The 26,633-nt window shown below is 35.5% G+C and overlaps 7 protein-coding genes and 2 non-coding genes across 9 annotated transcripts; 3 read left to right on the top strand and 6 right to left on the bottom strand.

The window, feature by feature from the left end:
* Nucleotides 1-949: 949 nt before the first annotated feature.
* LOC121802609 (thaumatin-like protein 1) lies at nt 950-2,752 on the bottom strand. Its single transcript, XM_042202290.1, has 3 exons — nt 2,613-2,752; nt 1,840-2,515; nt 950-1,291 (listed from the first exon to the last, which is right to left on the bottom strand). The coding sequence occupies exons 1-3, from the start codon at nt 2,659-2,661 to the stop codon at nt 1,045-1,047; spliced, it is 972 nt and encodes a 323-aa protein (XP_042058224.1). The 5' UTR covers nt 2,662-2,752; the 3' UTR covers nt 950-1,044.
* A 6,029-nt stretch (nt 2,753-8,781) lies between these two features.
* On the bottom strand, nt 8,782-8,855 carry LOC121806034. The gene has a single exon (XR_006051574.1). It is a non-coding gene; the product is annotated as a small nucleolar RNA Z105 (small nucleolar RNA).
* A 59-nt stretch (nt 8,856-8,914) lies between these two features.
* Nucleotides 8,915-9,012, bottom strand: LOC121806043. Its single transcript, XR_006051582.1, has one exon. It is a non-coding gene; the product is annotated as a small nucleolar RNA Z161/Z228 (small nucleolar RNA).
* A 1,033-nt stretch (nt 9,013-10,045) lies between these two features.
* On the top strand, nt 10,046-12,055 carry LOC121801821 (tubulin beta chain-like). Its single transcript, XM_042201247.1, has 3 exons — nt 10,046-10,494; nt 10,851-11,120; nt 11,355-12,055. Exons 1-3 carry the CDS (start codon nt 10,092-10,094, stop codon nt 12,029-12,031), a joined length of 1,350 nt encoding a protein of 449 aa, XP_042057181.1. The 5' UTR covers nt 10,046-10,091; the 3' UTR covers nt 12,032-12,055.
* A 312-nt stretch (nt 12,056-12,367) lies between these two features.
* On the bottom strand, nt 12,368-13,683 carry LOC121802912. Its single transcript, XM_042202604.1, has 4 exons — nt 13,242-13,683; nt 13,020-13,082; nt 12,854-12,928; nt 12,368-12,779 (listed from the first exon to the last, which is right to left on the bottom strand). Exons 1-4 carry the CDS (start codon nt 13,566-13,568, stop codon nt 12,594-12,596), a joined length of 651 nt encoding a protein of 216 aa, XP_042058538.1. The 5' UTR covers nt 13,569-13,683; the 3' UTR covers nt 12,368-12,593.
* Nucleotides 13,684-17,723: 4,040 nt separating this feature from the next.
* On the top strand, nt 17,724-18,128 carry LOC121802481. The gene has a single exon (XM_042202160.1). It carries the CDS (start codon nt 17,724-17,726, stop codon nt 18,126-18,128), a length of 405 nt encoding a protein of 134 aa, XP_042058094.1.
* Nucleotides 18,129-19,278: 1,150 nt separating this feature from the next.
* Nucleotides 19,279-20,017, top strand: LOC121803052 (gibberellin-regulated protein 11-like). The gene is made up of 3 exons (XM_042202766.1): nt 19,279-19,392; nt 19,466-19,517; nt 19,586-20,017. The coding sequence occupies exons 1-3, from the start codon at nt 19,315-19,317 to the stop codon at nt 19,765-19,767; spliced, it is 312 nt and encodes a 103-aa protein (XP_042058700.1). The 5' UTR covers nt 19,279-19,314; the 3' UTR covers nt 19,768-20,017.
* Nucleotides 20,018-20,496: 479 nt separating this feature from the next.
* LOC121802293 (AP-2 complex subunit sigma) lies at nt 20,497-22,985 on the bottom strand. Its single transcript, XM_042201928.1, has 6 exons — nt 22,829-22,985; nt 22,640-22,738; nt 22,502-22,552; nt 21,949-22,122; nt 21,148-21,207; nt 20,497-20,807 (listed from the first exon to the last, which is right to left on the bottom strand). The coding sequence occupies exons 1-6, from the start codon at nt 22,829-22,831 to the stop codon at nt 20,766-20,768; spliced, it is 429 nt and encodes a 142-aa protein (XP_042057862.1). The 5' UTR covers nt 22,832-22,985; the 3' UTR covers nt 20,497-20,765.
* Nucleotides 22,986-24,120: 1,135 nt separating this feature from the next.
* On the bottom strand, nt 24,121-26,474 carry LOC121802994. The gene is made up of 2 exons (XM_042202693.1): nt 25,987-26,474; nt 24,121-24,743 (listed from the first exon to the last, which is right to left on the bottom strand). The coding sequence occupies exons 1-2, from the start codon at nt 26,402-26,404 to the stop codon at nt 24,121-24,123; spliced, it is 1,041 nt and encodes a 346-aa protein (XP_042058627.1). The 5' UTR covers nt 26,405-26,474.
* Between the last annotated feature and the right edge of the window lie 159 nt (nt 26,475-26,633).

Genomic DNA, 26,633 nt, shown 5'->3' with positions numbered 1-26,633 from the left:
TTAAGCATAAGGAGATGAAGATGGAAAGTCTCTTTAGGGTAATGTGAGACAACTTTAGTGAAAATGGAATGATTTGTTTTGCAATATCTTTGGCACAAACGATGCCTTTAATTGGAATTTGAAACCGTCCACCTATAAACAACTATCAAATCACCAATGCGAGAGGAGCGCCAAAAGAAGATTTTATGTGATTAATTACTCTCAACAGTCGAAGGAGTTGGAGTCTCTCTGTCTGGGAATATGCCAACTGCAACCATATAAAACCAAGTAAAATACTTTTTAGAGGTTGGTTCATTATAGTAGTATTGTTTAATTAGACTATTTGGGGTGTTCGGTTTGCAAGATTATATCCCAAATTAAATATGTAATGTGTTTGGTTCATGAGATTCAATTCCACAATTCAATCATAAATGGATAATCATGAGATATTTAGTCATAGCTAACCTCCTATAACTAAAATAATCTCACAATTCAATCCTAGATTGTATCTTGGTATTATTTTATCAAGTAAACCGAACACGACCTTTAAGTATTAATAAGAGCAATTAATTCCCATAAGAGTATGCAATTTTTCCTATTTAGCCTGTCTCTTATAAGTATGCACTTTCTAATTTTTTAAACTATTTTCTCTCTAATTAGGTGAGACTCATTCTCCATTAATAACACATTAATTACTTCTTCTTTCTACTTCTCTCTTACTTTACCCATTATGCATTAAAATCTGTGTCCAACCAAAAGTGCATACTCTCGTGAGACAGTGAGAGTATTAATTAGGATACTATATTTTGCATGGTCTTCGTCAATATGCATCGTAGGTATTTCTCCTTGTGAAAAACAAGTCAAGTGAGAAGAACATCACCAAAAAAAAATTAAATATTTAAATATGTACGTACGTTCCATCAACTATCAGTATCATCAACACATCCTAAGGAAGAAGTCAAGAAACTGCAAAAAAAATAAGTAGTACTACTAACTGAAGCATGATTCTCTTATGAAGTTTTCTCTACACAAAAAAATCTTTTGTTTGGCAATGTGCTCCATATCCTAACAACAATTTGCTAAACTAAAATACGAATTCTGCAACAAAAGAAATGCAAACAATATTATTGTCATCGCAACACAAATTATGTGATTAGGGTTCGGTGAAAGATGTGCTGAGCCACCGGTCACAAAAGTCGGGAGCCACGTCGCCAGACTATCTTCGGCCGGATGAGAGTGTGAGCCACCAGCAGTGGCCACGGCCGGTGCTGGTTGCCCATTTGTAGTTGGTGACCAACTTGAAGATTTTTTACTGTAAAAAAATATAGAAATATATATTAAGACATGATCCATTCGTCCACAATTACATTGCTATAAAAGTCTTCATGTTGACACTAGAATGAAATGTCCATTTAAAGTATATGGTTGAATTATATACAAAAAACAGGAAAACAAAGTCACAAAGTACACCGTACGTACAATAGAAAGCAAAAATAGCGATTCTTCTCTTTTTTCAAGCACTAACAAATGGTGAATACAAACACAAACCAACCAATTTAGAATGTGAAAAATTAGTACTCCCTCCGTCCCGCACTACTCGCACATTTCCTTTTGGGCACGGAGATTAAGGAATGAGTGATAGACAAAGTCAACAATTACGGCTGTAGGTATAAATTGTTACTAAAAATGGAAAGAGTGCAAATAACTTGAGACGCCCAGAAAGGAAATAAGTGCAAGTAGTGCGGGACGGAGGGAGTACTATCTTGTTAATTTTTAGAAATGATTTAGATATAAAAAGCAACTAGTTTCCATGCATGGTAGATTAAAAAAAAGGTTTTATTTATGAGAAGAATTTGTAACCTTGTGAGTGAAGGGCAAAACGTGATGGTATAATCCGCTCCGCTACAAGTGAACGTACTCGTAGGATCATCGTACGCGTAGCTATACGATTTCGGGCACGCATTCTTGAATATCGAAGAATACGCCGTCGGCCGGCACTTATCCGGCGACCCAAACTCGCCGCTGCAGCAGTACTCCGGCGTCCCGAACGCCCCGCATGCGCTCTTGCACCCCTGCCCGCCCCCTGCCCGAAGCTCCTCCGGGCACATCCGGTTCAGATCCGCCACGCACCCGGTCGGCCCGCAGCCCCCCGTCCCGCCGCTCGCCTCCACGATCATCGGCAGGTTGTAGCCGTCGACGAGGCTCACGTCGTAGAAATCCTGACTTCCCGACGACCCCACCGTGAACTCGGCGAGGGTGGCCGGCGGCGCTGCTCCTGAGCCGTTGCATTCCATTTGGCCGGAGCCGCAGTCGCCGGTAGCGCAGCTGCCGCGGCCGGTGGATGGGTCGAATGAGCAGCCGGTCCGGCCCCAGAACCGGCCGGACCAGCCCGGTTCGGCTGGGATGGACCGGGTGAAACCGGGTTGGAGCTCGAAACCGGTTGTGGCTAGACCGGGGCTGCCCGAGTTGGATAGTGTACCCGGCCAGACCGTGTAGTCACATCTATTGACCAATTGGAATGTAGTCCCTAAACTTCCTATAAATTATAAAACAAGAATATTAATAGATGCTATGCTACTATATTAGATGAAATATATCGTCGAATTTAATTATGAATTTATGATAGTACGTACCTTGGATCATGAGGACGAATATGAGGGTGATATAGAGAGTACAAAACATTTGGATGATTTTGAATAATATTTTTGAGAATATGGATGGATTAGTGCAAGTCTAAAGCCCATACAATTTTGGAGAAGAGAGAATGGTGATTGATGAAAATTGAAATGAGAATGAAGAGACAAAGAAGAGACCTATATATATACATTTATTTGTGGCATGCTATATACTTTCTTTAATTCCTTTTTTTCTATTTATTTGTGCGTGTCCATCATGTTTATAACACACATGTGCGAGTGTGACAGCCACTGTCATTTTCTTAATATTAAATTAACACATTTTTTAGAAACATTCCATAATTTAGAAAGGAAAATCAGGAACTTATTATTCTGACATATCCACAATAAGGTAATCTTCTAAGATTTCGAGCGCAGTTGGAACATGGCAAACAAATTAATGCTATTCTGACACTTGGGATAAACGAATAGAGGAGGGTAGATGTTCCGACTAAAATAATCTCACAACTCAATCCTAGATTATATCTTGATATTATTTTATTTAGGCACCTAAGTATATTCTTAGGAAATTGACTGTAGTTCCTCATTATCATATTGCATCATCTAATTTCTTGCATAGTACTAACCGGCTCTCAAACAATCTGGGCCACCTGGCTAAAATCCATCGTCCATCAACTTTTTCAGCTTCGTCGACTAGAGTTAGAGTTAATGTGTAATATTTACTAAATATCTAGATAAAATGTCTACTACAAGTTGTAGGTCAAACATTGAGCTTTGAACTAAAAATGAAGCAGCTCTTATCAGAAAAATTAAAATTAAAATCAAATAAGGCAACATGTATAGTTGGTTTCGATGCATAGCCTTTATATTTTTAAGATAAGATTTGAATTGAGGAGGTGTACGAAAGATTGCATTTACAACATAGAATTTCAATAAAGATAGATGCAAACTTTTTTAATCTATAGTATATTTATTAGTAGTATTGATTTTGTAAAAGAAAAAAGCATGACAACAAGTGAAGAATCAGTAGGTGGTGGTGGTGACATGAAAAGTAGAGGTGCTTACACAGCAAAAGGAATTGCATATATGTTGATAATGTTTATGCATATATATCTCATTTAATTGTGGTGCACTCACGATTTAACTTTATAAAATGTTTTATTAGTATTTTATTTCTGGGATATTGTAAAGGAGTTTCTGGACTACATTCTGATTTCGATACTAAAAAATAATCTTAAAAATCAGGCTAATTAATTAAAAGAAATGTAATAAATACATACTCCTATTACTGTATTCATAGTATTTAAATTCACTTAAAAATCTTGATATCAAAATTCATTGCATAAATTCAGCAATAACCCTCTTTAAAATTAATTACTAGAAAAGTTATTCAACATTTTGTTAGGAATGACGCAGGCTGTACCAATCTTGAAAAAGAGCAGTGGAAAAGATTGTTTTCTTTCTTTTTCTTTAACTTTTTTTCTACTTTTCTAATGATATTGATAATCTTCAAATCTTCCAATTGTTCAACAGGATAATCTTTGTACCCTGGACCCATTCATATAACATTATACACTTGTAATTGAACATTGTTATTCATGTCTTATATTCCGATCTTCCAAAAAATAGTTTTATTGTAATCAATTATCAATTTTGTATTAAAACACGTATAAATAGCAGTAGAAGGAGGGAACACTATAAATGAAACTGTGATCCATCAAAGCATGGCAATTAACAATTCCGTTATTAATCTTGTAATAAAATATGTGTTGTTTATTACTCTCTCTGTCACATCTCAAATGATTTACTGTTTTTCCGGCACGTATTTGAGAAAAATGATAATTCTCTCTTCTACATTATTCTCTTCCTTATTTTACTTTATCTCCACATTAACTATTTATTATCATGTACTCAAAATAATTGCAAAAAGAAATCATTCATTTGAGCTGAGATCGAGGGAGTACTATAACTATGGATAAGGGCACCCGCAACGCTGTGCCGTTGCGGTTCCTATGCCGTTCCGGCGGAACGGTTCCGCGGCGGCACGCGTTGCGGGCTTCGTTCCGTCGCCATTCCGTGCCCATGCCGTTCCTATGTCGTGCCGCGTTCCGTTCCGGAGGAACGCGGAACGAAACGTTCCGCCACGCGCCGAGGCGACGTGGCGGCCTCCCATTCGACGCGTGAAGCCCACTCGCTGCCCCGCGAGTGGGCTTCGTCCCGGTGACGCAATAATTCAATTTTTTTAAAAAAATTCAAATTTAATAAAAAAAATAAAAATTTGCAACGGTAATGTGACCGTTTTTTTATATCCGTTTTGTATTTTTTTTTATTTTTTTTATTTATTTACTCTTTAAATACTCCTATTTCATACTCATTTCAATCACAAACACACATCTATTCCTCTCTATTTCCACCCCAATTTTCATCTCAAATCAACTCTGGAGAGGGCGTTCGGGGTTCTCCAAGCGCGCTTCAACATCATCAAAGCCCCGGCTCGTACGTGGTTCATGGAAAACATGGTCGACATCATGTATACGTGCATAATCTTGCACAACATGATTGTCCAAGACGAAGGACCCGAGGCGGGAAATTGGTTCGACGACGAATCCCCCGGAAGCTCAACCGCAAGTAGTCCGCCTCGAAGTGGAGCGCATCCGTCTATACAAGAACGGTTATCTATTCGTGCAAGGACACGCGACTCTAGTGCCCACACCCAACTACAACAGGATCTAATTGAGCACATTTGGGCAAATTTTGGTGGATGAAATTATTAAAACTGTGTACTTTTATTTTTTTAGGATTTTAATTGTGTGCTTTTCATTTTTTAGGATTTTAATTGTGTGCTTTTTATTTTTCTAAAAGTTTAAATTTTTTTTAATGTTGTGTGTTTTTTAATAAAGTGTGTTTATTTAAATTGAATTTGGTTGGAAATAAAAAAAAAATGAAATTGAATGAATAGTAATTTAAGGAACGGTTAAGGAACGGAGGGTTGCAGGTTCCGTTCCTTAGTTAAAGAATGGAGTAAAAAAGTACAGTGGAGCCCTCAAATAGTGGTTTAAGGAACAGTATAGGAACAACGTTGTGGATGACCTAATGAACGGAAAAATAGTATAAATGGAATGTGATCCATCAAAGTATGTCAGGAAGTAACCACGTAGAACATACGTGCATGAACATGTTGCATAGACCCGTCGCAAAAGATTATGTTTTCCCCTTTTCACATTATGTTTTTCAATTTTTCTTTTTCTTCCTTTTCTTTTTCTTAGAAAAAGTTTAAACTATTAATGGAACTTCTTAGATCTTAGTTATAAATGCATTAACATCACTACTAAATCATATTTTTGGGTTTTTCTAAAATTATTTCTAAATAAATTAAAAGGAAAATTTCTTTTTTTTTGTACCTTTAAGAATGCTTACAAAATATTTAATGACTATAATTACCAAATACAAGTGTATTTTCAAAGAAAATACTATGCTTGTACTACATATTTAGTTGATTTTACACGTCAATCAGTATTAAGAATCATTCAGTAGAAAAACGTCAATTAATCCAAATACAAAGTTAAATAATTTAATACTCCTACTACTTCATCTTATCCATTTCATGCTGATTGGTCAAATTTTATCCTAAAAAGGATTTTTTTTTTTTTGTTATAGGCCTCTAGATTTAACCTTTATAATTAGACCTTTCAGCTTATACCAACTGTTCAGATTGTATTCTACACAATTTTAAACAATAGACACACACACCCCTTTATATTAGACCCTTCAATTGATCTATAAATATAGCCTTTTTAACTTTTATGTATTAGACCTTTCAAATTATCTATGTATAGTGATAATTAAATAGTTTATTTATCACAACATGGAGAAATTTAATTAATTAAAGAAGTCAAAGAATATGTCAGCAAAGTGAGAAATGCCAGATAATTTAAGTATATTATCTCTATATTTTTTGCTCCCAATGATAGTTAAAAGTATGTGTAAATTAATCACCCAATTCATTTTCTTCTAAGCTAAGACTTAGGGCTGGCAATTTTCGACACGACACGATAATCCGACACGAATCCGCACGAAATTATTGGGTTGGGGTCAAGTCTTATTGGATCCGTGTCCTTATCGGGTTGACCCATTAAGAACCCGATAATTTCGGGTTGGGTTCGGGTCGGATGCGGGTCGGATACGGGTAACCCATTAAGAAATAATATTATTATTTTTATTATTATTTAAAAAAATATATATTACTTTAATGTTTTAATTTCTTATAAATTAGGTTTAAATAGTATAAAACGAATTTTAATTGTGTAAATTAGGTTAAAAATTAAGGTTTAATCGTGTAATATTAGGTTTTAATCGTGTAATATCAGGTTCGGGTTGTTATCGTGTCGTGTCAACCCATATTATATCGTGTCGATAACGGGTTCGTGTCGGGTGCGGGTCGTGTTCGGATTTGAAGGTAGCAGGTCGGGTTCGTGTTCGGATTTACAGTTTCCTTAACAGGTCGGGTTCAGGTTAGGCCTTATTGGGTTGGGTCATTATCAGGTTGACCCGATAACGACCCAATCCGCACGACTTGCCAGCCCTAAGCTAAGTCATCTGTCGTCTTGTCATCTTCTTTCCTTTTTTAAACAAACACACATTCATACACACATAAGGCAAAAAAATAGCCATTTGATTGGGTTTTAAGAAAAGGTTAATAACATGCAGGTTTACTTTTTTTTTAATTACAAGATTACTAGTAGTATATAATTTTCTTACCTCTTTAAAACTGGCAATCGTTATCTAATCTGAATCAGACAGCATTAATACAACTATCTTTACTTAGTAAATTTGAGAACGCACAAAAATTATCATATTTTTACTTTTGCGCACCTTTTCAAGGTATATTCAATTCAATGTAAGTTTCATTTATGGTCGTATATATAATTATGGAGTCTTTATCTCAAAATTCAAAACTTCAATCACGAGCCAAAATTTTCGATTGTTGCTTGAGCAATTCAAATTAGTACTCACTTCGTTCCATTCCATGTTAATAAAATCATTTTTCTATTTTGAAAAGTTTTAAATTAATTGAGTCATTTCTGTTTTTGACAAAAAATAGTTAACTTTTACTTTATTCTCTTACTTTTTTCGCCATCAATTTAACATACTAATCTTAAACTCCATTCCGAAAAGAAATGCATCTATTAACAAGAAAAGTACTACGTCACAACGAACTACATTTTTTTGCAAGTCATCTTTTGTTTTAATTACTCCACACCAGTATAATTTTAATAAAATTGATAAAATAATTTTAATTAACTAATAATTTTTCTATACTGGTAGTCTAGTACTACTAGTTATTAAGATAATTAATTCGGACATTACAAAATTAGAAAAATAAACGAAATGAAAGAAAAGATTTGTTGATATGTACTACGAATTTATTGTCGTATAATCTATGGACATTTTAATTTTAGACTCTTAATAATTAAACATTGAAAAACACTTTTAAGCCCAAAAGCATTTCGTTTTAAGTCCAAGCCCAATAAAAGCACAAACAGTTACTAACAGACCAGAATCATGGTCATATGTATAATTTGTAATATTCCAATGTACTGTACGTATTTACATTAGATAATTGTTTAAACAACAAATATGGAGTACTACTATTTATTTATGTACAATAGAAAACATTTTTTAAAAATTTAATAGTCAATCATCTTTACCAGCTGATAATTTAAAATGCTTATTAGTGCGAAATTGTTAGTAAAATTAGGATATAAATGTCCAAACTATAAGTAGTTTTATGAAGGACAGTCTATCAAAAACTCGAAAATTTAACAGGAAAAAAATACCACAAAAAATGACAACATTTTAAGAAAAAAAAGGTGCGGAATTATAAAACAGCACTCTGAATGAAAAGGACTTGTGCACTATATAAAATTTCAACGACCAGTTGCTGATCTCATCGAATGCGTTTCTTCATTGTGCCATTTAACAAAATCAATTTAATTGCAAAAATTAAAATTGCAAAACAAAATTTATTTTTCTTTTTGCAAAGATATTTTTTAAAAAGGAGATATTCTAAGATAAAATAATGAAAAACAATATTAAAATTTGGAAATTAAACATAATTAGATACTCGGATCAAAAAAATAAGAAAAATAGGCTGAAGTGAAGGCTCTCAGAATGAGTAGGAGGTAAATTATCCATTCATATACTATCGGAATAATTTAAGGTTTATCCTCATTAAGCAAGCCATTTTGAATCGAAAAGTAACAAATCGTTTTCAAAAACAACAATCAAAGGAATTAAAAATCCATCAGAAACAAAGGATTGTGATTACATCAACGATGACACTGAGCATCTCAGACGACCGTCGTGAGATATTCAATCCATAATCATCATTTGGGGGAAAATAATTAAAATTAACAAGTGGTAGAAGAATCTTCAAAATAAGAGTTAAATTTGAACAAAAATATAAACCATAAGATATGAGATGAGGAGAATAACCGGAGAATAACCGGATTCGTAGGATTGGAATTCATAGAGCTGTTGTTAGGTAAGGCAGCTGAATTCTAAACAGATTTATAGGTGAAGAATTATTGAATTAGGGTTTTCTCTTTCCTTATTTGTGAAACTGTCCTCGGCCTTTTAGCCCAGTAGGCCCATCAGTTTAGCTAGCTTCAAAAACTATTGGGCTTTCATCCAAAGCTGAATAGTTGTAGATTGAAATATTGGGCCGATTAAGCTGTGAACCGTTGACCGATTCAACCAATTTTTGGATTGCAGTACTGGTACATCCTCCGTCTACGATTAATTGAACTTTTTAACTTGTCATGAATTTTAAGAAATATACTAAAAAAATGAGTTGAAAAAGTTAATAAAATATGTGTCCTACTTTTATATATTAATTTTATAATAAAATGTGAGTATAATAAGTTAGTAGAGTACGATGTTCATTACCAAAATTAGTAAAAGTAAGATTACCAACTAATTATGGGCGAAAAAAATGGTGTCAATTAATCATCGGCGACGGATGGAGTAATTACTAATTCGTACTACTCCCTAATTACTAAAACAAATTATGCATTACAATACAACTAATTTTGTGACATATCTGAATTGAAATTATTCTTTATGACAAATTAACTTAATTAAGGTAATCCTAAATTATTGAAGTTAAAAAAAAAAGTTGTGAACAAATAGAATTGAGGGGTTAGATCGATTCAATGGCAAATAGATGTTTTGTCCAATGAAATTAACATATTAAAACCAAACGTTTGTATGTGGAGCTATTGCAAATTCACATGTCGATTGAGCTAATATTTTTGTTACCTCTAAAAGTGATTTTAATGATTTGTATATATTACATTAATGTGTGGAGATTGAAGAGAGAATAATGAGAGTCCCTCCCTCACATTCCTCTCCACCTCATTTTGGTTTGATGAAAACATCCCCACCTTGATCCCACAATTAGATTGACGGGAAAGGATGAGAGAGATCCTTCACATTCAAGGTGGCCAATGCGGCAACCAGATCGGGTCCAAGTTTTGGGAGGTGATCTGCGATGAGCACGACGTCGACACCACCGGAAAGTACAAGGGCGGCGACGGCGCCTCCCATATAAAGCTCGACCGCATCAACGTCTACTTCAACGAGGCTTCCGAGGGGAGGTATGTCCCTCGGGCAGTCCTCATGGATCTCGAGCCCGGCACCATGGACTCCATCCGGGCCGCCCCCTATGGCCAGATATTCCGCCCTGACAACTTCGTATTCGGCCAGTCCGGGGCTGGGAATAACTGGGCCAAGGGGCATTACACTGAGGGCGCCGAGCTCATCGACTCGGTGCTCGATGTTGTTAGGAAGGAGGCTGAGAGTTGTGATTGTATGCAAGGTTGAAAACCGCTTCTATTTTTAAAGCTTGGAATTGTCTCATTTGATCAAATTTGTAGGAAAATGAAAATGACATCCTTTAGTTAGCCGTGTTGTCAACTCAATACACATTTGCATTACTATCTTTTGTATCACCAAAATTTATACATATGCACCAACTCCATATCGTATTTTGCTAAATAAAATTGTTATGGGATGATTGCGATTTTTTGAAACTTTGTGTTTGCATTAAAATTTTGGGTATCAAATTCAGAATTTGGCTTGATTTCGTAATTTTAGAGACAATTAATCCTATTTTATTGCCTAATATTTGTTCGTACTGGGAAGATTAATTGTTGTTACCAATGATGTGATCAGGGTTCCAAGTGTGCCACTCATTGGGTGGGGGCACGGGGTCTGGCATGGGCACCCTCCTGATCTCAAAGATCAGAGAGGAGTTCCCCGACAGAATGATGCTCACTTTCTCCGTTTTCCCCTCCCCAAAGGTCTCTGACACGGTGGTCGAGCCCTACAACGCCACCCTCTCCGTCCACCAATTAGTCGAGAACGCAGACGAATGCATGGTCCTCGACAATGAGGCCCTTTACGATATCTGCCTCCGCACCCTCAAGCTCACCACTCCAAGTTGTGAGTACCAAATTTTTACTACCCAAACCTTACAATTTTGATCACTAGCCTAATAATGTGCATGCTTTTAGAGAATATTTCCTATGTTCCCTAATATATGTCTTATAATACTTCATTTTGGGCCATAACCTATTAAATATCTACTTTCATTTTGACAATTTAGTAAATGAACTTCATATTCAATTAATTAATTTCATACCACTAACTTTTCTACTCATTTTTTCCCTCCGGCAGTTGGGGACCTGAACCACTTGATCTCGGCGACGATGAGCGGGGTGACATGCTGCCTAAGGTTCCCGGGGCAACTAAACTCCGACCTTCGGAAACTGGCCGTGAATCTAATCCCGTTCCCCCGCCTCCACTTCTTCATGGTGGGGTTCGCCCCACTCACCTCCCGTGGATCCCAAAACTACTTTTCCCTTAGCGTCCCAGAGCTGTCTCTGCAGATGTGGGACGCTAAGAACATGATGTGTGCGGCCGACCCCCGGAATGGGCGGTACCTGACGGCCTCCGCCATGTTCCGGGGGAAGATGAGCACAAAGGAAGTCGATGAGCAAATGTTGCACGTGCAGAACAAGAACTCGTCCTACTTCGTCGAGTGGATCCCAAACAACGTCAAATCGAGCGTCTGCGACATACCGCCTACCTGGCTGAAGATGTCGTCAACGTTCGTCGGAAACTCAACGTCGATACAGGAGATGTTCCGCCGCGTCAGTGAGCAGTTCACGGCGATGTTCCGCCGGAAGGCTTTCCTACATTGGTACACCGGGGAGGGGATGGACGAGATGGAGTTCACGGAAGCGGAGAGCAACATGAATGATCTGGTGGCGGAGTACCAACAATACCAGGACGCCGTCGCCGACGAGGAGGAGGACTACGAAGACGGCGGTGCTCAAGATTATGAGAATTGATATACTATCTTCGTGCAAAAAATTTACTAGAGAACACCCTTTGATTAATGTTTGTCTTTGATTTTATGATTTTTATTCATTCATCATATATGAGTTTTAAAGAACTAGTATAAGTTTGGATTTGGTCTGTATTAATTTTTGTGACTATTCATCGTAAATTCATTTCCTGTAACAGCAACTACAACTGTTGGTATAATTATTCTCGTAATCATAAAATTAATATCTCAAATTCTATTATAAAAATCTTTAGATCAAAATTGTCACCCATATTTTTCTTGTAAATCAAGTTTGTTTAGTTATAAATGGAAATATAATATGACGACACAAGAGAATCAGTAGTACAACAATATCTCTTCCATTCATTCCAAATTAGTATAACTTTCCGCAGATAAATTCATCAGTTTAAGAGAGAATAAATCATACTAGTCCAAAAATGTTGGCGCTTTACAATCTCAATTAAACCAATATTTTTGGCAAACAGCAAGAAATTAGTTCTATCCAATTCTATTGGAGAACCAAGTGGTCAATGTGGAACTAAAATAAAACAATAAATTAAAAGATTTTAGTATTTCCTAAATCTAGACTTGTTTTTGATGATTTTCATCCTCTTCATCCTCGCTTCAGCAGATCTGGCCCGTTTATCCGCGGCCGCATCAAACGGCTGACATACCTCCACATCGCCGAACGCGGGACGGTTTAGATCAATATCCCGCCCCCCTAATCGGAGCACATGATCTCTTCTCATCTCCTGATTTACAAACAAAATGCTGATTTAAGTTTAAAAAATTGGATTAATTCGAGAGCTTGTTTTGGGGATCATACCGCTTGTTTGAATGATTTGAGCTGGGAATTGTAGGCCTTGAGCTCGTTGTGGAAATTCTTCACCTTTTTAATCTCCTGTTTTGTTTAGATTGGGAGAGAGAAGGAGATAAGGTGATGATGAGAGAAGAATGACAACTGTTGGTAAAATATGTTATGACGAATTTACCCTTGACAGCAGCTCCTTCCGCTCAGTTAGTCTGTTTATCATATCCAAGTAACCTTCCCTCAACTGCAGATCCAAGGGTTAAAATCGTCAATTTCGCCATTAATGAAGGAGAAAAAATACTTGCAGGAAACAGGGGATCATCAAAATCAAATAGTAATTTACAAAGCAAAACTCAAAATATACTAAATCAAAGAGGAAACAGATTAAGGAGAAAGTATGTACCCTTTTCTTCGACGAATGCTTGTGCCTATCATCGCATTCGCTGCGGGGGAAGGAAAGCGGTGTTTCGGGGCTCGAAACCGCCGCCGCCGCCTCCTCCTCTGCTTTGAGAGGAAGACATGTCTCTTCAATTCTGTTTTCCGGCAAGGATGAAGCGCTCGGAGGCGAGACAAGGCAGGATCTCTTCCGCCTGCAGCCCCAGTTGTGATCGGAGAGCGATTCAGATAGCGACAACAGCTTCCTGAGACCGAGCAGGATTTGGCAAACGGCGAATTCGTCTTCATTCGGCGAAGAAATCAGAGAACTGCACGAAACCGCGCTCTGCTCCATCTCTCTGTGAACGAACTTCGAATTTCGAAATCGATTTGGTGGTGATAATGGATTTGAGGGGAGAGATGAATTGAAGAGAGAGAGAGAGAGGGGTGAGTTGCTAGTTGCGGGAGAGTGGAAGGTTTTGTTTTTCTTTTCCTTTTATTTTAGGGATGAAAAATAATTATGGGGGAGAGAATGCCGTGGATGTGACACGTGTCGCTCGAGTAGAGCAGGAGAGTCTACTAGGGTTTAAGCGGATATATGGTCCCCACCATTCATCCTAATGCCTTTTCCATAGGTTTGCATTATGCAAAAAAAATTGAAAATAACAGAACAAATTTTTTAGTTTGTTGAACTTGGTTTGTTAGAGTCAATGGAAATTCTATTCGATATTACAAGGTAAAATGTTCAATAAGAGCTAAAAAATCTAACAAAATGATTTTATAGTTATTTACCTGATCGTTTTGTGCTTATTTATGCTTGTATTTTGATTTTTTTTTTTTTTTGCTATTAGTCAGTGTAAGTTGACGCTAGATATATTGAATTGTTGCGAATCATAGCACACTTTAATGAGGTCGGGTGAAATGTTAATAGACGGCAAGGTAATACCACAACAATAGTATGAGGCTCATCATGTTTAGCCTCGTTGTCGCACCATAATAATAGATGGCGATCCATCTATCTTAGTCATTGCTTGTAGTAAATTGGCTTAGCCTCATTTGCTTTAAATTACTTAGTAGTTGTTGATTGTTGTAACATATGACACATGTTAAATTTTCAGATTTTTTGTATTTTTGCTATTTGTGATTTGGAATTATTGTGTGGAATCCCTCTTTCGATCTGGAAGTGTTGGAAGACCCATCTTTTAAGACTAATAATGTCGTGAATTGTGATGTCTGCTACCAAATTTTGCTTCAGTTTTATTGTATTAGTCGAATCCATTATTCAGTTGTGATAGAATATTCATTTTTACTATCTATATATTGAGCTTAATCGATTCATATATTTTCAAAATTGATTTCAAAGTTACCGACCGATGAGTCACTCTCATCTTGCCAAAAACAAATTTTTTTTATCAACGTCAAGCCCATTGAGTACTTTGTTTGAATTTTACATAATCCAATATTTACTTATGTGGTAATTACCTATGATCCAAAAGTCGTATTGCCACATACAATTTGCTTACGTTTGAATAATAACTAACATGTCATCTCTACAAACTTTTGCATTTTGCTTGTTCCACAATAACTGTTGTACATTTGGCATTTGCCAATAGTTAGAGATTTAAATTTATTTATTTAAATTTGCCAAATTAGTGAAATTAGCTACTTGCGGTAAGATTTGGACTTTATTTAGGCCGAGTTTTTTTGTTATAAATAGAGCATGCATTTATTTTCTCCTCTTCTCTCATAGATATATGTATTTCATTGGTATAAATGTTAAAGAAACTCCAAGAAGAGGATATATTCTAATAGATTTACGTATCTTATAGTATTATATTAATTCTCAAGTATATCTTTCACAACTCTCAAAATCACCATTCAGAATGATTTTTTTGTAAAATAAAGATTAGGAGAAATTAAAAAATAAATAAATTATAATTATTTTGTCAAGATTCGTATATATCTAAATATGGAGTCTGGAGATTACTTAGGGGCTTGGAATTTAAATGCGTATAAATTAGCATTCAATTTTAATTAACATTTTCGCACTTTGTACAGTAAAACAATCTCTCATACACACAAGAGACTTAAAAATGATATTTATTCGCTTACTTTGGTAAGTTTTTGCTTTGGTTAAAATTTGATTAGCATATTCAAGAATATATGCCATATAGACTATTTAGAAAAAGTTAATCATGGAGTAGTTACCATAAGAAAAAACAAGCCTTGTTATATAACCTTTTACACTTGGCGACCATTGGCTTAGATTTCTCTTCGCTCATATTTATTTTTCAAATTTGCCAATTATAAGTCTTCTAATTAAAGGTTAATTTCTAACAAATTTAAAAGATTTCGTTCGTTTTAGGTTAAATATGATTTAACAGTCCAACAAATCAAGCTCTAGTTTTTTGAAATGGTTAAATAGTTTTTTAAAATTGTTCAGAGTTGTATCGTATCGTGCATTCTCTTTGCTATATTGACTTAACGAAAAATAGATGAATTTAACTCTTCAAAACCATTAGATTTATTAAGAGTCCTCGTTCTATCCACTATAGCCTCTTTTTTAAAATATTATTAATAAATAAGATTACCAATGTATCCTTGTAGCTCCTAGATTAATAACTTATTTAATCTAATTTATCTCAAAATCCCCAATTTCTACTTGCCGTCAACGGTGAACAAAAGTGTCCAAACCCTTTTTGCCTGTTGATTGGGCCTAAGATGCATTTTTGTTTTTATGGACAATCCACATTCAAACTGAGATGTATTCTAGTTGAGTTTAGATTGCGGCCCAAGATTGGAATTTATAATTTCGTAGTAAGTGGAGAAAAGTATAGGCCTTAATTTATTTAATTTTTAGCTGATATTTGGCTTCTATATAGTACTTCCTACGTTCCATGTTAATAGGGGCGTTTCATTTTCTGTTCTCGTTTTAAAAAACTAATAGGAACAATAGTTAAAATGGAGAAAAAAAAGTACATACTCATGTTATGGTCAAGACAAGTAGAAACAACTAGTACTAGATTAAGGATGTAACTATTGTAATTTGTAAAACCAGTTTTTCTTATTAAGACAATATTGCTTGAGCTAGTCATACAAATGAGAAAAGATTCATCAAAGTGATTAAGAGAGTCATATCTTAAAAGCTCAAATAGAAAAAAATGTCGAAACCCTACAAAACAATAAAACATCAGACAACACCAACAACCTAAAATCTAAAGCAAACACAAATAGGAACAACTAATGAAATAAAACACAATAATGAAAACCGAATTCTAGGGCACCGACACCATAAAAACAATAGCAAAAGCTAGAAAAGCACGACTTGTCACCTAAAACAAGAAACATGTTATCAATCTTTACTCCAATCTCAGTACAATGGATTCACTCAAATCATAACACAACTGGGACCAAGACAACAAACATAGTATCAATCTTCACTCCAATCTTTGATATCGTTCACTTGATCAATAGACAATTCCGTTGCATTGGGAAATTTGAACACAAGGTTATAAACCACTATCTAATTAAGTTATCAAATAAGTTTTGTTTTCAGTCTTCTAATTTAGCTCAAATCTTTGGAACGTCATGTATTGAGTGAACATACACTACTAGAAAAAGAACAGTAAAGCAATTAAGAGAGCTCTAACATACCATATGATTATTAAAAATTTGATGTTGATACAAGTGTAACTAAATGAATAATTCTTTTCATAATGGTAAGAGTGACTAATCAAAAACCATTAATATTCGGACCCCGCAGCAATCTATTTTTCGAGTGAGGAATAATAAAAGTTACTCCACTCTTGGAATAATATTGCCAACCCAAAGGAATGGTGAAAAGAGTGAATATTCAATCTTTTTGCGATAAAGTCATAAAACCATATACTCTCTCTCTCTCTCTCAATCACATACACTATACATTATTCATAATTTGAAATTTTCATAAGTAGATATATATCGTCCATGTGTTGCACCACGTATATTCCAGAAGATTGTAGCAACTATGATAAGATCATAACATAATTAATATGCTTTCGATTTTCAAGATAATGTTACATACAATTAATTACATTTTACAAAGCTTGGCCTAGTGACACATACTATTAAAAAAAAAGTAGCAGAGATGAACATTGGATTAATTTTTTTTTGCTCAAATCGAATTAAACAAGAAATCGATCAATTTTCAGAACCAAACTAGCTAGTAAACTGAATCATAAAAAATCAAAATCTAAATTATTACAATTGTCCGTTGGCTTTCATTTTCTTTTCAGTTTCTATACATCTAAACGAACCGAAAAATCAAAATTTATCACAAATTTAAACAGTAAACACCAAAATCGAACAATAAAGTCTTTGTTAACGAATATTTAGCAACGAAAAAAAGTAACTCAAATTGGGCATCAAACTTTATATATATAGCGAAAAGGCCAAAGTGGGTGATAAAAATAAAATCATCCATTCTGTCTTCTCCAATCCATCAATTCCTGTAACAATTTAGAAGATAGAGATGGGTTGGTTTCTACGAGTGAAAAAGGGGATGAGCTGGAAAGAGCAAGCCATAGCCTCCTTCGGGGCGCCGCCGCCGCAGCTGATGGCGTTCACGGCCGTGCTGCTGATGCTGGTTTACTTGGCGACGCACTCGGACTACAAGGAGAGGATGGAGAAGCGGAAGACGGGGTTCCGCTTCAGCCTCCTCCTCCTGCCTCTGCTCCTCATCGTCGTCCTCAACCTCGTCATGCTCCGCCACCGCCTCCTGCGCTACAACTTCGGAGCGCACCACCACCACTATCACCACGCGGCTGCCGACGACGACGCGGGGTCGGCGTCCGGGCTGGTGCTGGTGCTGCTCCTGCTTTTTGTGCTGGTTCATTACCAGTCCTCGTTTCACTCTTCTTGGTTTAGATTTATTTGATTACTACATGTCTATTATTAGAAAGTTAGTTATGGTGTGCCGTGGTAATAAAAACGGTTGGTTGGGATGGCCAACGGTGGATGTTGTGATTTCTCATACTATTGTAATTATTTGGGTTGTAATCAGCTACGGACTTCTTCTTGATTACATGTTCTTCTAGCTTTTTTTTTTATTTTTAATATCTATCGGACTATAATGGTTTGTAATTTGTATTGACTCAAACTCCTGTGTATTGGTTGATGAAAAGTCTTACAAATCAATCTGTGTTTTATATTTTGGTTGTAGTATAGCTAACAAATATTAATAAGTCGTAGCCAAATGTTATATCGTAGGAGTATTAATGCAATTGATAACCCATAAACACTATTTTTAATGACACCAAAGGCATCCATCGCAGGTTACATAAGTAATTGATTACTTAATTATTATGATGAAAAGGGCAGTTAAAAGGGATATACGTGCAGGAATGTAAAACAATTATTTCTAATTACCGCTATAATTGTTTCTTGCCAAACTCTTTAATGTCTCACTCTCACTCTCACTCCATCACCTAAAATAACTAGAAATAAAATATTCATTTTTAAGTCGGTGATAGAAGAATGAATTCATATCCAATAATATTTAAATTTTTCTTCATTATCCTATAATCTCAAATTTGGACGAAATTATGTATATTGTGACAAATTTGGGTGAAATTATGTATGTTGTGGCGGATGGAAAACATTATGTGAATAAAACGTTCGGTTACTTATAAGACGTCATTTAATACACCTAGTCAACCACGTCTTCCATTTTTATACATGTATGCACCACGTCGATAAATTCAGATTCGTATGATCATTCCGAAATTTTTTGTCAATAGGCAGTTAAAAAATGTCAAAGTTATATAATTAATCATTTTTAAAGTTGAAGGACTGACAATAAATTGACCAAAGTTAGTGATTTTTCCTGTAGTTTTCCTTATTGAAAAGGATGTTACAAGCTACACACAAAGGGGTGATCCAGCTGGTTGATTCCTCTATTATTGCAATTTGATATAGGAAGACAAATAAGAATATTACGAAAAAAAGGTTTTAGATTCCAAGACGTTTCAACATTCTCACACTATAAATACCATAATTTTTCCTTCAACAATTTCATATGATCTCCCACAAAATATAAGTATAATTAGCCTTATAATAGAGCCATGCCTACGTCCACTTCTCTTCTTGTTTGCTTTATCACACTTCTCTTATTCGTTTCCATTGCTAAACCACATGAAACGGTATGTATAGATTGATTTTTACAACAATTTTCTTTCCATATTTTCAATACTTTGGTTTGTATGCTAAGTGCAGGGTGTAGATGTGGATGGGATTGGAGGAGGCAATCTGGATGAAGCAAAAATAGGTTAAATAGATATTAATTACATATATATATTGTTTGTGAAATTATGATGAATAATTGAATGAATACAGATTGTGGGACGGAATGTGATAGAAGGTGCATGTTAGCGTCTCGGCAAAATATGTGTCACCGAGCGTGCGGCACGTGCTGCACTCGGTGCCAGTGCGTGCCACCGGGAACCTCCGGCAACCAAGATGCCTGCCCGTGTTATGCCTCGTTGACCACCCACAACGGCCGCAAAAAGTGCCCTTGATGTGGATTACCGACGGATTTACAGACGGTCGTTGATTAGTGACGGATTTACCTGTATATATACTTCATTATTGAGAAATACTATGTTCTCATTATTTGAAATAAGAATGAAGTAACAAATAAGGAGGAGAGGATATTCATATGAGATCCTAGATCCTCGTTTTGTCTATAGTTTTGTTTTTTAGATTTAATTTGTTATGTGTATGTTTATTGGCAAATACGGTTATTTTATACACTAGTGCAATATTATCATATACCCTAACTCTCATGTTTTAATATCTCAAAATAATAAAATGCGTAGAGTATCCGAACTGAAAGTAATTACGAAGTAGTTGAGGTGATAGAGTAAAATACATAGCGGAGTGGAAGAATGAAAAAAAAAGCATACATTTCTCGGCCTTATGACTAAGATAAAATATAATGTATGTTCTTATAAGTTTAATAGTAGTATTTGATACATGAGTTATTGGCTCACACGATATTAAATTAATCTCTTAAAAGGGAGCCAATCAAGATAGCTTGTTACCACCGAATGAATATTTTTGATAATTTGACTTCATATTACACATTTCAAATATATACCACAATCACTTAAATATTTAGTTCAAGATCGACCAAAATCCATCACAATCTCATCTTTATCCAAACAAACAAACAAACATATCTATCATAATTTAAAAAATTCAAATATAAAAAATCATCAACAAGAGCCTCAAGAGACCAACAAGACTGAATCACATCGTCTCTCGGAAGAAAATTTAATATTTTATCACCAATTATGAATAATTCAACCCTGTGCAGACTACATCCTTTTACATTTAGTACAAGCTGAATCAAAAAGCATCCAAATAAAATTCACCAAACAAAGAGAATTTTTAGGACCTTTACAAACAAGAAGTCAAAATGCTGCAAGCATGCACGGTGTAAGAGAGATGCAAGAGTATGTTTTAGCTGAATGTTGGTATTCTGTAGCCTCGTTTGTGCTCTTCCTAGCAATCTCTAATCCAGCTTTTCCAATTCTCCCATTCTCTCGATGATTGCCTACAGTTCACGATTAACAAAATGGAATGAGATAATTTGCAAGTTAGCCTTCCCTGAATGACAAATCATTCTCCAAAGAAAACGAAAAAGATGAACATTTCTCATTTCATTTTTCTGCATATAATAAACATTTTCTGTACACGAATAGAACCATGCGGATTTAGCTACTACAGTCCAGCTAAATACGTTCAAATAACATCCATTCGTGCATACAAAAAGTGGCAGCTATATCCAACGAAATCCACACAAAATATTAACAGTGGAGAAAAGCCCACAAAATTTATTTGACAAAAGGATTCTTGATAATATGCCTGTGTTACAGTAATAAAAAAAGTATTACCTTCTTGCTTGTTTCTTGCAGTTCCCCGGCAAGTATGAACTCATCTAGTATGAGATACACCTGTACAGTATACAGTACAGAATATTCATCAGGTCTGAAACCAGCTAAATGAGAACAAAAGGTAAACACGATATTCTGAATAATGCACTGAGAAATACACAGATCACAATCACATAGCACCATTATAGAACAGAAGCAACCAAAGGAACTAAATTCATGCATCCATCAATGTTTTGAAGTACACAATTTTCAGATTATATGATCAGTTTCAATTACCCTCCAAAATGTAAGTACCAGAAAACCGCCAAAAAACGGGCTAAGAAGGGAAAAGAGATGGAAAACAAACAGCGTACACACTGACACTATTGAGAGGCCAAGTTTTCAATTATCACCACTGAGACAATTTCTCATATACAAAAAGAATTAGAAATCAATCTCTGTAGGCCATCATAGCTCACACGATTTTAGGTTCAAGTAGTTGGTAACATGCAGACAGCCAACGAGAGATGTACCATGATCATACTCTAGGGCAACACATGAATAAAAGATTTCCAGCCCGGTATGTAATCAGGTGCAAAATCAGCATTCATCCGTAGTTCAAACACATATTTCAAAAATATTGCTATGTCGCCAATCAAGAACAGATACAAAAACAACACATCCCTCAAAAAAACAAAACATACCAAGGCACAGCCACAACTGATAAAACATAAATAAAGATTAGGCAACTAAGTTGTAGTTAATTAAGCACAAAAGTTCCACTGCAGATTCTTATTGAAACCAAACGGTTCAGCAGCATACCTTGTGGAAATTAAATACGAGATCTAGCTCACACACATTGCTGAAAAAGTGATCCAGTATCTCCACAAATAAGTGAATGCTTTCCAAATAAGCCAACTCGTTGTCCGTAATGTCTACACACAATGAGAAAAATAAACCAGCATACCGCCTGTAGATGACCTTGTGAGTTCGGAACTGCAATGAAAGATCCCATCAGCTTCTTAACGTCCCGTTATAACACAACCAAGACCAGTCGAATAAAGGGATACACTCTTGGGATTATGGATTACACTAACATACATAGGATTAAGTATTTGAAGAATTGTTCATTCGAACACTACATGTTTATAAATTTATGATATCTTCCAAAGTAAGCACCTCATAAGAGTATGAACAATGAAAAGAAAGAAAGAAAGAAGTAAAGAAAACAAAAAAAAGGAACTTTGTGACACTCTCTTCACCTTACAATTCCATATATCCACACAAACACACAACCAGAATCATACTCACATTACAAGAAATAGGCAAAATTAGAAAGTGATGATCACAAACATAAATTGAAAAATATTATGACCTCTACAAAATTGGTGAATTTGGGATCCCTATTCACAACCAAACGATGAACCTGCAAAAGAAAATTGAACTATAACTCAAGATTCACAGCTTGGGATCACAAATTCGAATCAATCCACAGAACAAGTTGGAGAATTACCTCGTACTCAACCTTGTGCTTCTCGGATTCCTCGAGAGGAATGTAGTATTTGGCTAATCGAGTTTTCCCTTGCCTGTTCTGCAATAGTATGAACCGGATCTGCGAGATTCAACACAAATTCGTGATTCAGGAAATGAGGAATAATTGCATCATTAAAAATGGAGTACAAAACAACCAGAGAGAATTTACCATTTTCCCAAGAACTGAAGTGAGCTGAGCTCCTATAATAAAATTTTGAAGAGGGATGGATTAATTGCGATGATGATTTGGTAATCGGTTCACTATATTGACTCAGAAAATTTTCATTTTATTAATGTGGGAATGTTTGAAATTAGTAAATCTTTCAATTCTTCTGGTTTGTTTGCTATTTTAGTTTCCTTGCTCAGCATTTAAACTGAACGCGGCCCAAATACAAAATGGACCCAAATACAAGTGTTCAACTAGGCTTTATCCGAATTTAGCCCAAATACCAAATGGACTAAGCCCACTCCACTAACAAAAATCCACTAATCTGTTTATAATTAATTTAAAAGATTCATAACCATTTAAATCATAAAATTTGGTTAAATACCAAGTCATTGAAGAAAAATTTTAAATTATGTCTCTTCCAGCATGTTAATTAATGTTTAAAACAATAATTCTTGATTACCTACTCTTAGACTATAAAACAATGGAGACAATTGGTCGAAGCGATATGTCTCCTAACTATCACTTTCCTAATCCTAACCCATTAATTAAACAATCAAATTAAGCAGCCTAATAAATTAATTCAACAATCATATTATCAAATGCAAAATAAAGCAATTTTACTTGTAACATTATAAAAAGGATCAAGTGAATACTGTCGTCAGAGAATCTGTGTTAGTTAATTTAGTTTAGGTAGTGATTTACAACTTACGTCCTTATCTTGAAGATGGGTGTCCAAATTCAGCTTAACGACCACTACCATAACTCAATGGATTAATTAAAAAACAGAATTAAATAAAATACATTCTTTTGTAAGATGTATTATAATCGTTTATTATGTCTATTTTTGTGTACAGTCCAAAAGGTTTTTACTATTTATAAAAGTAAAAAAATTAAGAAATTTGTCATCTACTCCTATTAAATAATACTATGTCAATATCATTATCGATGAGCTAGCTTATATATTTTACTCATAGATAAAATAACATCGTTTAACTTAAAAACATCAACAATATATTACACGTACGTGATAAGAAATTTGAAGGTTGTATCACGATGGAAGGTTGTATCACGATGGATTTGAACGTGAGACTATTGACTTCAAAAATTAATCACTCTACTAGTAGGCCATCACACACGTACAAATCTATTGAACATCTATATTCATGGATGATCCCGATTTTATACTATTATGCAACTACTATATTTTAAATTTTAAATTTTAAACATATGAAAAGAAACAGTTTAAAACACATCGAACATAAATTAAATAGATTTAAAAATGTGGCTATTAATTACTCAAGCATTTTATAAATTACCACAAAACAAGGTAAAATTGCCCTTGAACTAAACACATACAATTCCTCCATATTCGGATAAGCCGCATTTGAGCCGGCTAAAGAATCATACGAGCCAGCCGCGCTCCCTTCCGCATCAGCCGGCGCGTCATTCTCGAAGCGCGGCTTCACCCTCCCCGCAATCACGCGGCACACTAGCATTGCCCTGCGGGGTCCACCACCGCCTCCACCGAGGTAGTCGTCAGCACGACCGCTGCTGGCAGTCGTGCAGACGCCGATGGTCTTGTTGCATCTGAACCCGTGTCGAATGATCGCGCAGATGCAGCAAGCCGGCACGGAGCCACACAAGCTCGAGGACCCGCGCGCGCCGAGGGTGCACGTAATGGTGGCGGCGTGGAACCTCAGCAGCTCATTCCCGTCGGCGGCGCATCTTGCGCTCCGCTTGGCGCGTAGCTTGATTGAGTCACGGTAGCCCTCGAACCGTTGGATGGTGCGATGGGTGTTGTGAACCTTTAATATCCGTTCGATCTTGCATATTGGATTTTCCATTTTGAGCCAGCTTGATTTGAATATTATTTCCACTATGTTACGGCTCGAGTCGTCTGGACTCAACTCCGACACTGAAAACAGTGTGAGTTTATCATAAAATTTTCAAATCAAACTTTTTAGTGTATAGATTAACCATTTCAATTTGAACTGATAAAGAGTCTCTAAAAACTTTGGTAAAAGTTCAGCTAATAGTATATAAATAAACGATATGAATCATAAAAATATATTTAAAATATTGAAGAAAGTAAAAGAAATAAAGTTACCCAATTGCATAAAGCATCACCAACATGTACATGATAGTGGGGTCTATGATAAAACAGAATTGGCTTGGGTCGAAATAATCCTTTTTTATACACAAATTTAATAATGTAAAACCAATCACTAAATGCCACGTGTATCCATGTATTTCTTTATGCATTATATGATATGACAGCTGCATATTTTTACTAACATCAGCTGGTCCATTTACAAATGAAATGGCAGAGCAACAGTTGGTTCAAGTTCAAATTTAAATTTTCCAACAACCGAAATACAAACATATATGTTGATTAATTAAACATATCATTAGTTAGTTAAATTAATAAAAGTGAATCAAACATTTACACGCCTTCATTTGTTGCTACATAGATACATATGTATACCATAAAGAAATGATCAATCAAGGACATAGAAACGACTGAATATGGGATTCTAAATTAATCTTATTCCAAAACTAGAAATTTACATAGAATTAACATATTATACTATGTCACACTTAATATATCTATATGCATGGTATACTAATGGATCATTATGCTTTGTCAAATTTTGTTCTGTCCCACTAATTTTAACAATCAATCTTAAAAATTAAGGCAGAAAAATTATGGAGTTTGGACTTGTTCGCAATCTGAGTTGAGTGAAAAAAACTGTTTGTCTATTTGTACTATTAATATTTTTCAATTAACAATCAATCTTAAAAATTAAGTTAGAAAAATTATGGAGTTTGGACTTGTTCGCAATAGTGAAAAAAACTGTTTGATTATTTGTACTATTAATATTTTTCAACCAAACGACGCCATTTTTTTAATAATATAGAAGACATTGTTTAACTCATTGACGGTGATGTACATGTATAATTTATCGGTTATCATAATAGATAACTTCACCAAAAAATTTCGACATTGGATAATTGCAGACAACGCCAGACACTACGATTTTTCTGACTGATTCTTGAAGTTGCGGGACATATCAGAATTCGATCAAACTTCCAAATTTTTGCGGCTATTTAGACATAATTTAATAGGAGTGAATGAGTGATGAGAGAGAGAGATGTACCTGCATGCCTAACAGCTTGATGAAGCTCCAAGCTTTCAATTTTGGGGAAAATCTCTCCACACTGAGAGCATGGGAACACGTTGGCTCTCGGCAACGGGAGATCGACAACGGCGCGACACTCGTAGCACCCCGAAAGTTTCCTGAGCTGCATGGCACCGCTGTTCGGGGGGCCGCAGCCGCTTCTCTTGACGATCTCCGGCCTCGAGGCTCCTTTCTCCGGCGACTTATCGGCGGAGACGTCCATGAAAGTGCAAATCTTGGCGCAGGGGTGATGGATTCTGGCATTCTCCATTTGTTTGCAAGTTACTAGGTTTTTGATTTGGTCCCATGAAGAAGGCTGTTTGGATTGCGGCTGTCTCTTTTTCTGTTTGGAGCTGTTGCAAGAAGCCTCCTTCTTCGGAGCTTTGATGACGGCCATCAATGAGAGAGAGAGAGAGAGAGAGAGAGAGAGAGAGAATTTGTTGGAAGAGGTTTGTGGTGTGGTTAGAGTTGGTTAGACAGCAATCTGTTTTTGTACTAGTATTAATTAATTTTAAGCTGAGTATTGTTTTTTTATTTTTATTTTTTCTATTTTTGCAATGTAATGGTACTGTATTCATTTGGTATTTATGGCAAAAGGTATACTCCATATTGAAGGCAAACCCACC

This window comes from Salvia splendens, chromosome 5, assembly GCF_004379255.2.
Source record: "Salvia splendens isolate huo1 chromosome 5, SspV2, whole genome shotgun sequence".
Classification (NCBI taxonomy): Eukaryota; Viridiplantae; Streptophyta; class Magnoliopsida; order Lamiales; family Lamiaceae; genus Salvia; species Salvia splendens.
Note: the sequence above shows the minus strand (reverse complement) of the source record. Positions and strands in the feature narration are given on the sequence as shown.

Excerpts from the sequence above, each read along its gene's own strand:
- LOC121803052 (XM_042202766.1), top strand. The coding sequence starts at position 19,315 with ATGCCTACGTCCACTTCTCTTCTTGTTTGCTTTATCACACTTCTCTTA. Across the intron at positions 19,393-19,465 it reads TTGCTAAACCACATGAAACG|GGTGTAGATGTGGATGGGAT; the intron begins GTATGTATAGAT and ends TGCTAAGTGCAG. Across the intron at positions 19,518-19,585 it reads TCTGGATGAAGCAAAAATAG|ATTGTGGGACGGAATGTGAT; the intron begins GTTAAATAGATA and ends GAATGAATACAG.
- LOC121802994 (XM_042202693.1), bottom strand. The coding sequence starts at position 26,404 with ATGGCCGTCATCAAAGCTCCGAAGAAGGAGGCTTCTTGCAACAGCTCC. Across the intron at positions 24,744-25,986 it reads TCAAGCTGTTAGGCATGCAG|TGTCGGAGTTGAGTCCAGAC; the intron begins GTACATCTCTCT and ends CACTGTTTTCAG.
- LOC121802609 (XM_042202290.1), bottom strand. The coding sequence starts at position 2,661 with ATGTTTTGTACTCTCTATATCACCCTCATATTCGTCCTCATGATCCAA. Across the intron at positions 2,516-2,612 it reads ATTCGTCCTCATGATCCAAG|GAAGTTTAGGGACTACATTC; the intron begins GTACGTACTATC and ends TATAATTTATAG. Across the intron at positions 1,292-1,839 it reads TTTTGCCCTTCACTCACAAG|TAAAAAATCTTCAAGTTGGT; the intron begins GTTACAAATTCT and ends ATTTTTTTACAG.
- LOC121802912 (XM_042202604.1), bottom strand. The coding sequence starts at position 13,568 with ATGGAGCAGAGCGCGGTTTCGTGCAGTTCTCTGATTTCTTCGCCGAAT. Across the intron at positions 12,929-13,019 it reads GGAAGGAGCTGCTGTCAAGG|GAGATTAAAAAGGTGAAGAA; the intron begins GTAAATTCGTCA and ends TAAACAAAACAG. Across the intron at positions 12,780-12,853 it reads TCAAATCATTCAAACAAGCG|GAGATGAGAAGAGATCATGT; the intron begins GTATGATCCCCA and ends TTTGTAAATCAG.
- LOC121802481 (XM_042202160.1), top strand. The coding sequence starts at position 17,724 with ATGGGTTGGTTTCTACGAGTGAAAAAGGGGATGAGCTGGAAAGAGCAA.
- LOC121802293 (XM_042201928.1), bottom strand. Across the intron at positions 22,553-22,639 it reads AGCACAAGGTTGAGTACGAG|GTTCATCGTTTGGTTGTGAA; the intron begins GTAATTCTCCAA and ends TTTCTTTTGCAG. Across the intron at positions 22,123-22,501 it reads AATTCACCAATTTTGTAGAG|TTCCGAACTCACAAGGTCAT; the intron begins GTCATAATATTT and ends CTTTCATTGCAG.
- LOC121801821 (XM_042201247.1), top strand. The coding sequence starts at position 10,092 with ATGAGAGAGATCCTTCACATTCAAGGTGGCCAATGCGGCAACCAGATC. Across the intron at positions 10,495-10,850 it reads GAGTTGTGATTGTATGCAAG|GGTTCCAAGTGTGCCACTCA; the intron begins GTTGAAAACCGC and ends TGATGTGATCAG. Across the intron at positions 11,121-11,354 it reads CAAGCTCACCACTCCAAGTT|TTGGGGACCTGAACCACTTG; the intron begins GTGAGTACCAAA and ends TCCCTCCGGCAG.